The sequence below is a fragment of the Corythoichthys intestinalis genome, chromosome 14, assembly GCF_030265065.1.
Source record: "Corythoichthys intestinalis isolate RoL2023-P3 chromosome 14, ASM3026506v1, whole genome shotgun sequence".
NCBI classification, from domain to species: Eukaryota; Metazoa; Chordata; class Actinopteri; order Syngnathiformes; family Syngnathidae; genus Corythoichthys; species Corythoichthys intestinalis.
Window position 1 is genome coordinate 42,730,001 of NC_080408.1, and position 17,115 is coordinate 42,747,115.

At 41.7% G+C, this 17,115-nt stretch overlaps 1 protein-coding gene across 1 annotated transcript; it reads left to right on the forward strand.

Moving 5' to 3' along the window:
* The first annotated feature begins 2,298 nt into the window (after window positions 1–2,298).
* Window positions 2,299–11,897, forward strand: LOC130930107 (inhibin beta C chain). The gene is made up of 2 exons (XM_057857837.1): window positions 2,299–2,622; window positions 10,886–11,897. The coding sequence occupies exons 1-2, from the start codon at window positions 2,316–2,318 to the stop codon at window positions 11,617–11,619; spliced, it is 1,041 nt and encodes a 346-aa protein (XP_057713820.1). The 5' UTR covers window positions 2,299–2,315; the 3' UTR covers window positions 11,620–11,897.
* Window positions 11,898–17,115: the final 5,218 nt, after the last annotated feature.

Here is a 17,115-nt window from a genome sequence, read left to right on the forward strand (position 1 = left end):
ACAATAAAGAGCTTTTTACATTGAAAATTCTTGTGGAAAAACAAAAAATATTATAATTACCTTCAATCCTCGAACAAATAACTCCTGAGACAATCCTTCCTATATGCGGTACAGCTTTCGTACTTTTTCAACATAAATCAAGCATTCGATCGGTGCATGTGTTGCTGCGACCTGTCCTAGTAGCAGCTATACTGTGGTATGAAAAAGTATCTGAACCTTTTGGAATTTCTCACATTTTTGCATAAAATCATCATAAAATGTGATCTGATCCTTGCCTAAATCACACTGATTAAAAAAAAACAAAAAACAAAACAGTGTGTGCTTTAACTGAAGCCACCCAAACGTTTATAGGTTTTCATATTTTAATGAGGATAGCATGCAAACAATGACAAAAGGGGGGGAAAATAAGTAAGTGAACCCTCTGCCTAAGGAGACTTAAAAACCAATTGAAATCAATTTTTACCAAACAATTTAAGTCAGGTGTGTGACCAATCACTGATGAGTGATTTAAAGCTGCACTGACCACTATAAAACACACACCTGGTAAGACTTGTCTTGATGAGAAACATTGTCTGATGTGCATGATGGCTCGGTCAAAAGAGCTGGCTGAAGACTAGCGATCAAGGAATTTTAATTTGTATAAAGCTGAGAAAGGATACAAAACTATCTCTAAACATCTAGATATTCATCCATCAACAATCAGAGAATTTGTCTACAAATGCAGAGAGTTTGGCAATGTTGCTTCTCTCCCAAGGGGTGGCCGTCCACCAAAGATGATGCCAAGAGTTCAGCGCAGAATACTCAGAGAGGTAAAAAAAGAACCCTATAATGTCTGCTAAAGACTTACAGAAATCACTGGCACAGTCCAATATCTCTGTGCACACATCAAGTATATGTAAAACTATGGCCAAGAAAGGTGTGCATGGGGGAACTCGATGGAGGAAGCCACTGCTGTCTATAAAACATTGTTGCTCGTTTAATGTTCGCAAAAAGGCACTTGGACACTGCATAGAAATTTTGGCAAAATATTTTGTTGACTAATGAAACCAGTTGAATTGTTTGGGAGTAACACACAACGTCATGTGCGAAGGAAAAATGGAACAGCTCACCAACATCAACACCTCATCCCCACCTTGAAGCATGGTGAAGAGAGCAACATGATTTGGGGCTGTTTTGCTACCTCAGGGCCTGGACAACTTGCAATCATTAATGGAAGAATGAATTCAAAGGTTTATAGGGATGTTTTACGGGAAAACCTGAGACCGTTTGTCTGACAGTTGATGCTAAAAAGAGGATGGATGCTGCAACAAGACAATGATCCAAAACAGGAGTAAATCAACTTCAGAATGGTTTCAGAAGAGCAAAATACACGTTCCAGAGTGGCCAAGTGAAAGTCCAGACTTGAACCCCACTGAGATGCTGTGGCATGACCTAAAGACAGCGATTCATGCCAGACATCCCATGAATCTGACAGAACTACAGCAGTTTTGTAGAGCGGAACGAGCCAAGATTAGTCCTGATTGATGTGTTGGATTGATCTACAGCAACAGGAAGCGTCTGGTTGAAGTTATTGCTGCCAAAGGGGAGAGGGGGCAAAAAATATTAATTGTAATGGTTGACTTACTTATTTTTCCCCCTCCTGTCATTGTTTGCATACTAACCTCCTCATTAAAATATGAACACCTATAAATGTCTGGGTGGTTTAGTTAAAGCAGACACTGTTTTTCATCTGTGTGATTTTGACAAAGATCACATTTGATGGTGATTTTATGCAAAAATGTGAGAAATTCCAAAAGGTTCAGAAACTTTTTCATACGACTGTCGCTCAACAGTTAGTTTCTATTTGTGAGAAATAGCTAGCATTAGTACATATTTGCAACCTTGTTACTGTGATTATACCAACTATCCTCACTGACCACCCACCAAAAACTACAACAAAAAAGTGACTATGTCTTCACTGTGTGTACACGAGGCGTTCTAAAGTATTCCAGCTGTTGTAGTGTCAAGGTATCAAAACAGATGCTGTAAAAAGTGAAATTGTATTTTTGTGCATTTTCCCATTTTTATTTGGAGAGGAATCACTACCTCTTTAGTTTACAGGATAATTGTCTTACTGGTTTCACACTTCCTTGCCAAACTCATTAGTGTAGTGGAAAAACAGCATGTAACATTGACTAAGCACATTAAAGCTCACCTGACGGAGCAGGGGGCGTGACGACAGAAACGCTCTATAAATGAAAGCATGCCAAGAATTTCATTAACAGCATAGACAGCGCTGATCCAGGCAAGAGCAGCGTTCCCAGACCAAACCCAGCATGTTCAGATCATGCACACTTCTCTCATGCTCATTAATCCTGCTCTCCATTTCCAGCTCAGGGGAGTGTAGGCCTCGACAAGCCCAGGAGCTGACACTTGACGTGGACACTTACAGACTCCAGCTAGTGGAGGCGCTCAAGATGGGAATCCTGAACTCACTTGGCATGGACAAAGAGCCCGAAATTACCCGAAAGGTGTCCGAACAAGAGTTGAGGAAGATGTCTCGGCTGTACCGGGAAAAAGTGAGGGAGCTGAGAGGAAATTTCGTGAGAGCCACTAAGTCGATGGTGCTTTACCCAGCTACAGGTGAGCGGCGTGTAGGATCTTATGACTAACACACCTGAGTGAAAGGAACGTGTGAGTGGGAGTAGAAAGGAATGTTTCATTCATGAAATCTTATCATGGGAATTTAACCATTAAAATGAACAACACTTTTCACCCTTTGCATTCAACACTATTCCACTGTGCTTAAGTGTTATTTATTCAGTGTGACTATTTGAACTAATTGGTTGCTGTTTAAAAAATAATAATGAAAACTACAAATTAATTAGTAAAAACATTTTTTTAAAAAATACATAACATCTTTAATTTTTTTTTTTTTTAATAGCTGCAGTGCCATCATGTGTTGGCGTTTTCTTTCTCTTCAGCAAGACAACATAAGGGAATTATGGGAATTATAACCATTCTAAATAGCAAGTCAGTGTTATCTTTGAACTAAAAGGGCTGTACAAAATTTAATTCACAGCAGAAGACATGATTGGATGTCTAAGAGTTAAGCCAAAGCAGATATTTTCAATGATTACTTGAACTCGAGAAATCTGAGAGTATTTACCTTTTTATTCTTTTACAGTTTTTCTCAATTGCTTTGATACGTTTATCAGATCAGAATTGAAATTCTCAAAACTACTTCTTCAATCCTCTCAACAAATCAGCAAAACAAAGTGGAATACCTGAAAAAGCCATTTTTTGTGTGCAAAATACTTAGCCTATCGCTCAAAATTATATTTCTGTGTCAATGAACATGTCAGTGCTGTCAGAATGACAAGTGCTTGCTTCATTGTGTACAGACAAGACAGTCAAATTGCTTAGTCATGCTCTCAATTGAACAGTTACTCTGTCTGGTGGAAGGCTCTGATGCTGAAGATGGTGTACGTAAGTTTTGATGAAAATTGTAAGTTACACCTTTGTGGGAGATTGATTGCAAAAAACAGGACAAGATTCATTTTACACTTTAACTGTTTTTACAATATCTTGACAGACCAAATCATTGCAATACAGAAAGCAAAAGACAGGACTGAGTATAACATAGGGAAAAAAAACATGAAAGCAAAATTAGAAATGTGAACATAAGCTAATCGGCTCAACTAAACTTTGAGTGCTGTCGGGCTTTTTTCCCCATTCTTTCTACACACGTCCCTGTTGGACCACAAATTTTTATCCATGTCACAACAGATGTCCTCTCTTGCTATACAGCGTGGGAAGAATCTTCTTGAATGCCTTAGAAGGCATCTGCTGTGATATCACTGCATGCTGCATTCATGGCATCCAGAGGAGTCATCAGTGTCTTTTTGAACAATAGCCCAAACTCAATGAGGAGTCACTTGCTGGATCAGCAACCAGTTTTGGGCCAGAACTGGTCCATAGTAGCAGACACGACATTAATGTATGGCCTGGATATGGCACACATTTTACCCAGTCTGGGCCAGATTTGTATCAAAATAGTTTTGAGTATTAAATTCAGAGTCCATTTTGTTCAATGTAACATACTGTAATGTGTTTATAATGTAAATTAAATTTGTTTATTAAAAGCAATGATGACAACAATGTGCTTGGGTTCCATTGACACATATTGATGTCGATGCCATTGACGGCCATGGACGTCCAAATTTCCCATTCATTTTCAATGGCAAAAAAAAAAAAAAAATGTCCGCAAAACACTAGGAAATGACCAGATATCAATAGGACGTGTCACCCAAATGTCCCGGATTCCATTGACGCATATGGAAGTCCATGCCATTGACGGCCATGGACGTCCAAATTTCCCACTGATTTCCAATGGCATTAACATTGCATTGGGCCAATTTAGACAGGGACCATTGACGGCCATGTATGTCAATTCGATTGATGCCAATGTACTTGGATTCCATTGACGCACATAGATGTTGATGCCACTGACGTCCAAATTTCCCATTCATGTTCTGTGCCATCTTTGTTCATTCTATTGATGCCAATGTACTTGGATTCCAATGACGCAATTGTAAGTTGATGCCATTGACGGCAATGGACGTCCAAATTACCCATTCATTTTCAATGGCAAAAAACAAATGTCCCCAAATGAACAGGAAATGACCAGATACGACTAGGACACGCCCCCTAAATGTCCCCTAATGATCTGATGACCAGGACACGCCCCCCCAAATGACCTGATATGACCAGGAAAGGCCCCCAAATGACCTGATAGGACTAGGACCCCCCCCCCCCAATACCTGATATGACCTGGACACGCCCCCCCAAAAGACCTGATATGACCAAGACACGCCCCCCCAAATGTCCACAAATCAACAGGAAGTGACATTATATTGTTCCCTAAATGTCCCAAAACATACCTGGGCGGGGCTAAGAGCTGCACACAGCAAAGACCCAGAGTAATTTCTCCAGCAATTGGAGTTTCTAGTTCGAACAAGCAACTGAACATTAAAGATTACCCATTTTTAGACTGTAAACGACATATTGTATTTGTTAAGGTGCTGGGGTAACGGGGGACCCAATTCATTGACGATGAGAGGGAATGCTAGATCGTGTCCAAAGAATCCGGTGGGCAGTTTAGTGATAGAACAGGTGAACGGGCGGGCAGGCGTTTTGCCAGACAAGCTGTACAGGATCTAGTGGATGAAAACACAAAAATGAGCTCAGCATCAAGATTACAAGATTCTTTGTTAGCTGAAAGTCACATTACCTGTAGGTGAATTGTTGATCTGGCCATGATGTGAGGCCAAGGACCGGTTTAAGTAAGCTGCTGACGATGCTCAGAGGCACCTGGTCCCAGGTTAACCCATTTGTGCAATCAAGGCGACAATTGGGGCAAAACTGTCATAGTGTTGATCCGGGCTGCATCTGGCGCACTGACGTTAAGCGATTGCTATGCGGATTTGGCGAGCTGAGGCCGGATCCGGCACGCCGTCGCCTGCTATTGGGGTACTAATGCCATCTCCATGTGGAGAAAAACTCTTTGGAAATGAAGAGTGGGGAGTATGTTGGGAAGAACTCAATTACCATTCTGTTGTGGGTTGCAAACCAATCCCTGATTATGTTGGATTGGTGGAAACCTACATTCTCCCAAACTATCACTAATTTGTGCAGGTTAAAATAAGTTTCGTAAAGTAAGCAACGAAAATGCTTAGAAATAAGGACACACATGTTGACATATTCTGACATGTTCATCCATTTTGCATGTAAAGACTTATGCAAAGAACTAATGACTAGATGTTGTGGATGGTTAGACTAGTCAACAGAGACTTATCATCCATTTTGACCGTCATGACACATTCAACTGATAATGTAGAAAAACAGCAGAGAATTGTACAAAATCATTTGCATGGATGCACAAAAACATCTGCAACTTGCTCAAATAAATGAGAAACTGCTTTTTTGATGTGCACAAGTGATACGATGTTGTGAGGATTGAACAAGTAGTTTTGAGAATTTCAATTCTGATCTGAGAAACGTACCAAAGCAATTGAGAAAAACTGTAAAAGGTTTTAAAAATATATGAGGATATTTGATACTTTCAGGGCTGTGAAACTATTAAAATTTTTAATCGAGTTAATCACAGCTTAAAAATTAATTAATCGTAATTAATCATAATTCAAACCATCTCTCAAATATGCCATATTTTTCTGTAAATTATTGTAGGAATGGAAAGATAAGACACAAGACAGACATATACATTCAACATACTGTACATAAGTACTGTATTTGTTTATTATAACAATAAATCCACAAGATGGCATTAACATTATTAACATTCTTTTTGTTAAAGGGATCCACGGAGAGAAAGACTTGTAGTTCTTAAAAGATAAATGTTAGTCCAAGTTATAGTAATTTTATATTAAAACCCCTCTTAAAGGGATCCTCTATTTTTAAGACAAGTAATTCCTAAAGATAAATGTTAGTATGAGTTACAATATTTTGATATTAAAACCCCTCTTAATGTTTTTAATAAAGTTTGTAAAATTATTTTAAGTGATAGGTCGCCATTCTTGTTACGTCGCAGTGCGTGACGTCACCGGGCCCGTTGCCGAAATTCCAGCGTGTCACTCGTTAGCTTTCCCAACATGTCGTCGGTTCTACCCATCCTATTTAAACCAGATCTGAAAATTGAGGAGCAGGACAGCACTGCCAGTCGTTCACAAGACGAGCTTCAGGGAAAAATGCGTGCAGGACAAAAGTTGGGCAAAAGTCTCAATGACAACAGAGCGAGAGAGCGTATGCTGTTGGGAACTCCGGTTGGGAGCGAGAGTGTATGCTGTTGGGTACTCCGGTTTTATTAGCAGATATTCAAGGTAAGCATATTGTGTTTTCAAACTCATCCCAATATAATTATGTAGATTGTTAGCATCCAGAGCTGTCGTGTGCTTTACATACAGTACAGGCCAAAGAGCACACCTTTTGTAATCCATGTCTTGTACATTGTAACACGTGGTAGGTAGGATACGTGTATAAAAGAATCAAAAAGGGGAGAAGCTTCCACCTATGCACATTTATTCACAAAAAAATAATATTTCCACCTTGACCACTCTTCACTCGGGAGCTCAGCAGTACGCAAACACGCGTTCCCTGACGAACTCCAACGTTGTTGTAAGGTCCATGTCAGAGTCACTGTAGTGACTGTAGCGTGCCATAGTGCTTTGATTATTTGGCATGATTTGCTCCCACGAAGAATAGTCAACAAAAAAGATAGCAATAGTAATCCAAATCTGCGTTTTTTACTCACTCAAAGATCCAGGAATTAGACCGATCCCATGGCAATATTGCAGCCGCGATCAGGCCGTCGATTCCACAAAATAGACTGATCCGAAAAGCCGCTGTGGGACCGACGAATGAAAAAAATAGACAGATCCGAAACCATTATTGCAGACGCGGTGGGACCATTGGATCCAGAAAATAGACGGATCCCTTACTTGACTGAGGATCCAGGAAAAATGTTTGGGCGCCAGTTGTGACGCGTGGTGGGTAGGATGCGTACATACAGGGTATATGTGCAGTATATGTTCTCTGTGTTGTGTTCAACACAGGGTATTAAGTAAAACATCATATCCTATCTTGCTTCCCCACTTCGCTCGCCACAATAGATATGTTTGTTGTGAACTAGTTGCCAAAGCCTATGCCAATAAAAGGCGTACTCCAATGAATGCCTGTGTCCACTTGCATTTCACAGCCGTTTTAGCGCTCAATATGCAAAATCGGCGTCATTAAATATGTTTGAGGCAGTGCACAAGCGTATAATTCCGTCCATGCATTAAATGCGTCAAATATTTAAATGTGATTAATTACAAAAATTAATTACCGACTGTTAACGCGATAAATTTGACAGCACAATATACTTTAAAAATGTTTTTTAAAAAATATTTAAAATTTTTCTTTTCCATTTTTTATTTCAATACTAGAGAAGTACAAACTTTCATTACTCTTTCTCTCCTCAACATAACACCTACCCTCCAAATTTGAGTTAAATAGGGTTATCCGTTATCGCAAATGTCCTTTTCTGACCTCCTTGACCCTTGCTCTTCCTCTTCCTCACACATTTAACATTACAAACTTATCTTGCAAGTTTGATATTAATCCCTTTATTCATTCTTGAGTTATCTTGAACAGAAACAAATAAACAGATACAGAACGGAATATGTAAGTTCCGAGCAGGGGTCGCGTTAACCGAATATTTTCCGTCGTTGACCGGTTTTTTAAAACGGTGACGGAAAAAACTGAAGTCCATCCGTCATTTTGACAGGTTGCAATTCACACCCCAGACCACAGGGTGGCCAGTGAGCATATTAATTAGCTATTGTCTCTCTTGATGCATGACGTCGTTGGCCTTACCCGTAAAAATGTCAAGGCAACTGAGCGTCCGAACTAAGGCTACGTTCATACAACAGGTCTTAATGCACGAATCCGATTTTTTCGTGTTTTTCCTACTCGAGTGAGGCATTAACTTGACTGTCTGAACGTGACAAGTCGCATAGAACGGGACCATTTCAAATCCGATCTGGGTCACTTTCGTTTGTGGTCTAAATCCGATCTGGGCCACATTTTTCCAGACAGTCGCAGCGGTCTGTACTGTCCAATCCCGCAAATCGGATTTAATGCAGCAATTACGCCATCAAAAAGCGAGAGACGGTACGGTAGCTACGGTAGCGATGCAGCTGTGCGTTATTAGCGCCTAGCTTGCCTTGAACACGGCTTTTTAGGAAGGGTTTTCTCTCTGCTCCATATAAGCAATATTTCAACATTGCTTACACGGCCGAGAGTCGGGGCAAACTGCTCGTGTGTGTGTGTGACATGCACGAACAGTGCGTGCATGCTATCGATCCATATACTTTGAATATAAGCCTAAACGGGGATTATATATGCCTGTTATTTGTGTCCTCTTTTTAACAGCAACAAGCCTATGGCTACGTTCATACTACAGGTCTTAATGCACGAATCCGATTTTTTGTCATATCTGGTTTTTTGGCGTGCCCGTTCAGACTGCCTTTGTCCATTGAGACCATTCAAGTATTATGCATGCGCAGTCCGACATGCGCTGAGCAAGACGACCCGCATGCGCAGAAGCATCAAAACAAATGACCATACAATCACACATGCTGGCTGTCATCCGTCATTCCAGGGATATCATATTTTGCTTATTAAAAAGAGGACACAAATAACAGGCATAAATAATCCCTGTAAAGGTTTATATTCAAAGTATATGGATCGATAGCATGCACGCACTGTTCGTGCATGTCACACACACATACGAGCAGTTTGCCCCGACTCTCGGCCGTGTAAGCAATGTTGGAATATTGCTTATATGGAGCAGAGAGAAAACCGATCATTCTCAGGGTTATCCTTAAACCCCCTTTTTTTTTTTTTTTTTTTTTAAATGACTTGTCAAGTCCGACCCTTCCTAAAAAGCCGTGTTCAATGCAAGCTAGCCGCTAATAACGCACAGCTGCTTGATGTGTGATGGCGCGGTGTGGATTCTCTGTTAAGCTTGTTCGGACAGAATATTAATTAAAGATGAATGAAAACTAAATACTATTGATTATGTCATTATTAACATTTTAAAAATTTAAGTGATGGGTGAAAATAGATTATGACCGGATTTTTATGACCCTGTCAGTCAAAATGACAGACAACGAAAAAGTCTAGCGCAACCTCTGGTTCCGAGTTCCATTGGTTTCACCTGTCAGTGGAGGTAATAAATACTTTTTGTGACATTTGTAAGATATGTTTAGAGCAGTGGTCCTTCACCTGGGTTCGGTGAGTAATTCTAAGGGTTTCGTGAAGGTTAAAACACGCAGCGCCCTGTTTTTCCAAATCTAGGCAAAATGGCGTTTTAGACCAGGTTTTGGACTGGTTTGCCCCCAATTTACAGGCTTTATTCCATTTCTTTCAACGGCTTGTCCTTTATGTGATTGAAGAAGAAACTGGTTTGCTCAGTGGAAGGTTGACCCGCACTTAGTTGGAGGAAATACATCAGACCTTTGGGCAGTGTTGACTGTGCTGGCATTAAAAAACAACAAAAAAACATTGGCTTCACATTTTACACTATGAAAACAGTATGTGACCCAAAGATGCGACAGTAGAGTGAAGACATGAAAACAAAAATAGGAACAGTTTGAAATGAAACTGAAAATAAAAGTTTCATTTCATTTTCTATTGAAAAAGCAACAACAGAAGGCAAAATTATTTGTATTATTTTTCTCTGAACATATTGATTTTGTGAAAAAAAAATTGTCAATCACTTTGTACACTAATTAAATACAGGATGTTTCATTAAATTTGATATAATTTGATTTACATCAGTGCAACTAAACAGGCTTACGGTTTAATAATATGAGTTTTATTCCTCCAAATTTGAATGAAAAATATGCACATTAGGCCAGTCTTGGCTACGTGTGGTGATGTAATGACTGCAGGCCAATGATGAGCCAAATGCGTGCTTCAGGCATCTCTATATCTGTAAAGATGAAAACATTAATCATCAAATTTTAGTCTGTTTAAAAACATGCTGTCAAATTGAGAAGAAATTCGAACAGGAATTTGCTTTTACAGTTTATTAGCTTGCGAGTTTAGCTACGGTATAATAGGTTTAGAATTAGGAAAAATGCTTTATCATCTGATTCCGAAGAGTTCGGTGAATGCACATGTTAAATTTGTGGGGTTCGATACCTTTAGTAAAGTTAAGAACCACTGGTTTAGAGCTCGGAAAAAAACTGATGTAGTCAAATTATTCCAGGATCCTTGTTATTTTATTTTATTTTTTTACATTTTCCTCTGCTTTTTCTTCCATTTGTGGGACCACTTAAAGCATGTCAACCTCTGTTGCCGCCTGGTCAACACATGCAATGGTACCGAGCAGTTTTCCAGAAGAACCCAAACATCCAAGGAGGAGCCATTCCGACCAGAGCTGAACTAAAGGTTTCCAGGCAGATTCCAATGCAACCAACACAGTCTGAGGCGAGGCAAAGGATTGAAGTTCAAGTCGTGAAGGCAGTAAACTTCACCAAATGGACTCACACAGACCATCATGATGTGTCACCCCTTCAAAATGTGACAATGGACATCACCTCAAAGGCAACAAAGTGGATAAGAACAGATGACTCGTCACTAGTCGTGGATGTTCAGACGACCGTGGGGGAAGGCCGACCAAACATATCACTGGAATTAGACTTAATTCAACCTGGAGCAATTCGAAGACTGCCTCGCTCCAACAGAGAGGACGAGTGCAATGAGCAAGGCTGGTGCTGCCGCAAATCCGTCAACGTGTCTTTCAAAGATATCGGCTGGACCGACTGGATCGTGGCTCCGACGGAGTACACCATGCACCTGTGCGATGGCGCCTGCCCTCACAACTACAAGCCTGCTAGCATGCACACGCAGGTTAAGTCTCGCCTGTATCAAATCCTAAAGGGCGGCTCGCCTCGGCCTTGCTGCGTCCCGGCCGCCTATGAACCCATGGTTATCATGTACAACGATGGGAGGGGCAAGTTGAAACTGACGCCTTTTAGTGACCTGATAGTCACCAAATGTCATTGCGCCTAAGGCGCACAACAAAAAAGACGATTTGCTAATTATTTGGTTATATGTTTTATTTATTGAAAGTTTATTTATTGCCCTAACGGTTGTAACTCATTGACTGCCATTGTCACCAAAAGATTAATTGGGGTAGCTGGCATTGAATGATTGTTTCAGTGCTATTAACGGCGATAGATGTTCAATCCATTTGGATTGGAAGGGTAACTGTCAGCCCTCCTAGTCCAAATTTATTGAACGTGTATCACGGTCAGTGGCTACCAATGTTAATTTATGAAATAACATTAAAGCCGGTCCAAAAGTAGGAAGACTGTGTATGTGTATTATTAGTTTGAACTTCTAAACTAAGAAAAAGGCCAACATTTATTGTGTGGTAAACGTAAAAAAAATGTTTAAGCATTTTTAAAGCATCTGTGGTTCATTCTACCACCATCATTAGCAGCCAAGGGGACTATGACTGTTGTGACAGCATTTTGCCAGTGTTTCCCAAGCAGCGTTTTGCTTGACTATCCACCTCTTAACACACTGGCTGCCATTGAAAACAATGGACACATATTTATTTACATAAACTTCATTGAAGTTGAAGTACTGTTACATTATTATACATTATATTCACTGTACCACATTTTTCGGACTATAAATCGCTACGGAGTATAAGTTGCGCCAGTAAAAAAACGATGCATCATGAAGAAGAAATGTAATTGGTACTGGAGTATTTGTCGCACTATTGGAGTGAAAAAATGATACTGTACCTAGTCCTTCTAAAAAAAATAGCATATTGTGATAAAGTTCATTATTTTCTTTAATGTACTGATAAACATTAGACTTTCATATACTGTATTTTAGATTCATTACACACAACTGAAGTAGTTCAAGCCTTTAATTGTTTTAATATTGATGATTTTGGCAAAAAAGTCAAGAAAAACCAAAAATCCCTATCTCAAAAAAATAGGATTTTTCATGCGACCAATACAAAAAAGTGTTTTTTAATACAAAAAAAAGTCAACCTTCAATTAATTATATCAGCTATGCACTCAATACTTGGTCGGAAATCCTTTTGCAGAAATGACTGCTTCAATGCTGCGTGGCATGGAGGCAATCCATGGAGGCCTGTGGCATTGCTGAGGTGTTATGGAGGCCCAGGATGCTTCGATAGCAGCCTTAAGCTAATCCACTGTGTTGGGTCTGGTGTCTCTCAACTTCCTCTTCACAAAAATCCCACAGATTCTCTATGGGGTTCAGGTCAGGAGAGCACAGTAATGCCATGGTCAGTAAACCATTTACCAGTGGTTTTGGCACTGTGAGCAGGTGCCAGGTCGTGCTGAAAAATGAAATCTTCATCTTTATAAAGCTTTTCAGCAGATGGAAGCATGTAGTGCTCCAAAATCTCCTGATAGCTAGCTGCATTGACCCTGCCCTTGATAAAACACAGTAAACCAACACCAGCAGCCGACATGGCACCCCAGACCATCACTGACTGTGGGTACTTGACACCGGATTTCAGGCATTTTCGCATTTGCTTCTCCCCAGTCTTCCTCCAAACTCTGGCACCTTGATTTTCGAATGACATGCAAAATTTGCTTTCATCTGAAAAAAGTACTTTGGACCACTGAGCAACAGTCCAGTGCTACTTCTCTGTAGCCCAGGTCAGGCGCTTCTGCTGCTGTTTCAGGTTCAAAAGTGGCTTGAGCTGGGGAATGCGGCACCTGTAGCCCATTTGCAGCACACACCTGCGCACGGTGGCTCTGGATGTTTCTACTCCAGACTCAGTCCACTGTTTCTGCACGTCCCCCGAGGTCTAGAATCGGCCCTTCTCAGCAATCTTTCTCATGGTGCGGTCACCTCTTCTGGTTGTGCAGCGTTTCCTGCCACACTTTTTTCTTCCCACAGACGTCCCACTGAGGTGCCTTGATACAGCACTCTAGGAACAGCCTACTTGCTCAGAAATTTCTTTCTGTGTCTTAGCCTTTTGCTTGAGGGTGTAAATGATGGCCTTTTGGACAGCAGTGAGGTCGGCAGTCTTTCCCATGATTGCGGTTTTGAGTAATGAACCAGCCTGGGAGTTTTTAAAAGTCTCAGGAATCTTTCGCAGGGGTTTTGAGTTAATTTGTTGATTCAGATGATTAGGTTAGTAGCTTCTTTAGAGTACCTTTTGATGATATGCAAATTTTTTGAGATAGGGATTTTTGTTTTTTCTTGACTTTTTTGCCAAAATCATCAATATTAAAACAATAAAAGGCTTGAACTACTTCTGTCGTATGTAATGAATCCAAAATATATGAAAGTCTAATGTTTATCAGTACATTACAGAAAATAATGAACTTTATTACAATATGCTAATTTTTTTGAGAAGGACTAGCATATACATATATATATATTTTTTTTTTTTTTAAACAAGAACAGATATTTCATATTGAAATGCAAGTCATAATAATGACAGACTAAAGAAAAGGCTGAGTGCAATATGTTGAAAGGAAAGGTTTATCATTTGCATCTTAGCAGAAAGAACCTGGTTTAATAAAATTAAAACACTGAATTTCATTTTTTTCTGGTGCGTAATATTGAAGGGAAAAAAAGCCAACTAGAAGAGTACTCTGAAAGCAGACTTCAACCAAATTAGCCAAATTCAAAGCATCACCATTTTTGGTACAATGGGTATTCTATCTTTGCCCTCATGTCCAAAAATGTCATCACTGATCATGTTGGTCAGTGTGAAAAAAGAAATTTAAGAACTTGTGAAATTACATATGACATTATACTGTACAGTGGTATGAAAAAGTATTTGAACCTTTTGGAATTTCTCACATTTTTGCATAAAATCACCATCAAATGTGAGCTGATCTGATCTTTGTCAAAATCACACGGATGAAAAACAGTGTCTGCTTTAACTAAAACCACCATTTATAGGTTTTCATATTTTAACGAGGATAGTATGCAAACAATGACAGAAGGGGGAAAAATAAGTAAGTGAACCATCACATTTTACATTTTGTGCCCCCCTTGGCAGCAATAACTTATACCAGACTGTTCCTGTAGCTGTACATCAGTCTGGCACATCGATCAGGACTAATCTTGGCGCATTCTTCTCTACAAAACTGCTATAGTTCAGTCAGATTTCTGGGATGTTTGGCATGAATCGCTGTTTTTAGGTCATGCCACAGCATCTCAACGGGGTTCAAGTCTGGACTTTGACTTGGCCGCTCCAGACATGTATTTTGTTCCTCTGAAACCATTCAGATTTACTTCTGTGTTTTTGATCATTGTATTGTTGCAGCATCCATCCTCTTTTTAGATTAAACTGTCTGACAGACGGCTTAGGTTTTCCTGCAAACCTTTTGAATTCATTCTTCCATTAATGATTGCAAGTTGTCCAGGCCCTGAGGCAACAAAACAGCCCCAAATCATGAAGCTCCCTCCACCATGCTTCACGGTGGGGATGAGGTATTGATGTTGGTGAGCTGTTCCTTTTTTTTCCTCCACACATAACGTTGTGTGTTACTCTTAAACAATTCAACTTTGGTTTCATCAGTCCACAAAATATTTTGCCAAAACTTCTGTGGAGTGTCGAACATTAAACGAGCAACAATGTTGTTTTTTTTTAGACAGCAGTGGCTTCCTCCATGGAGTCCTCCCATGAACATATTTCTTGGCTATAGTTTTACATATAGTTAATGTGTGCACAGATATATTGGACTGTGCCAGTGATTTCTGTAAGTCTTTAGCAGACACTGTTCTTTTGTTTACCTCTCCGAGTATTCTGCGCTGAACTCTTGGCGTCATCTTTGGTGGACGGCTACTCCTTGGGAGTGCCAAACTCTCTCCATTTGTAGACAACTTCTACAAATGGACTGTCTATTGATGAACATCCAGACTTTTAAAGATGGTTTTGTATCCTTTCCCAGCTTTATACAAATCAACAACCCTTGATCGCAGGTCTTCAGACAGCTCTTTTGACCGAGCCATGATGCACATCAGGCAATGCTTCTCATCAAGACATTTCTTACCAGGTGCTTTTTTTTATAGTGGGCAGGGCAGCTTTCAACCCACTCATCAGTGATTGGGCACTGTCAGGGAATGCTGGGCAGGCAGGTGTGTGTGGACCCAAACGCAGGAAACAAAATGCAAGGCAGGAGGCAGAAGGCAATGAACTCAAAAAACGTTTTAATTATAACTAACAAAAACACAAAGTACAAACAAAACCACTGGGGATCAAAGGGCAAGATTAAAACAAAACTTACTTAAATCAGAGGGACTGGTACACGAGGGCTTGGAACGGACTTGAAGTTTGGCAGAGACGGACATAGACATAGACATTGACAATGACGCAGCAAGGAGTGAACAGAAAATGGGAGCATATATACACACAAGCAGACAAGGGATAACGAGACAAGGAACAGCTGGGTAACACAGGTGGATGCAGATTGCAGAATACACTGGGAAAACACACACAGGTGAGAGCAATGGGTAATCACAGGACAAGTCACACAAGGAGAAACCAAACACAAAACCTAACAGTACCCCCCCCTCAAGGGACGGATCCCAGACGTCCCGAGGAAACAAAAAGTCAGAAGGTTGCTCGGAGGAGGGAGCAACACCAGCCCGTCACGGCCAGTCAGGCGGGCGTCCAGGACGCCAGACGTGGGCCGATCGGGAGGGCGCCCGGGGCGCCAGACATTGGGCGACCGCACAGGCAGATCAGGCGGGCGTCCCCGACGAGGTAGTGCTCGGTTGTCCATACCGCCACGTCTTGGCAGGAAACGGGGAGCAGCATCATCGGGGCGAGGGTCAGGAACAGAGTCGGAGTCGTCGTGCGGCCCAGGAACGGAGTCGGAGTCGTCGTGCGGCCCAGGAACGGAGTCGGAGTCGTCGTGCGGACCAGGAACGGAGTCGGAGTCGTCGTGCGGACCAGGAACGGAGTCGGAGTCGTCGTGCGGACCAGGAACGGAGTCGGAGTCGTCGTGCGGACCAGGAACAGAGTCGGAGTCGGAGTCGTCGTGCGGACCAGGAACAGAGTCGGAGTCGGAGTCGTCGTGCGGACCAGGAACAGAGTCGGAGTCGGAGTCGTCGTGCGGACCAGGAACAGAGTCGGAGTCGGAGTCGTCGTGCGGACCAGGAACGGAGTCTGAGTCGGAGTCGGAGTCGTCGTCGTCGTCTGCTGGCGGGACAGCAGCGGTGTCGTCTGCTGGCGGGACAGCAGCGGTGTCGTCTGCTGGCGGGACAGCAGCGGTGTCGTCTGCTGGCGGGACAGCAGCGGTGTCGTCTGCTGGCGGGACAGCAGCGGTGTCGTCTGCTGGCGGGACAGCAGCGGTGTCGTCTGCTGGCGGGACAGCAGCGGTGTCGTCTGCTGGCGGGACAGCAGCGGTGTCGTCTGCTGGCGGGACAGCAGCGGTGTCGTCTGCTGGCGGGACAGCAGCGGTGTCGTCTGCTGGCGGGACAGCAGCGGAGTCGTCTGCTGGCGGGACAGCAGCGGAGTCGTCTGCTGGCGGAGCAGCAGCGGAGTCGCAG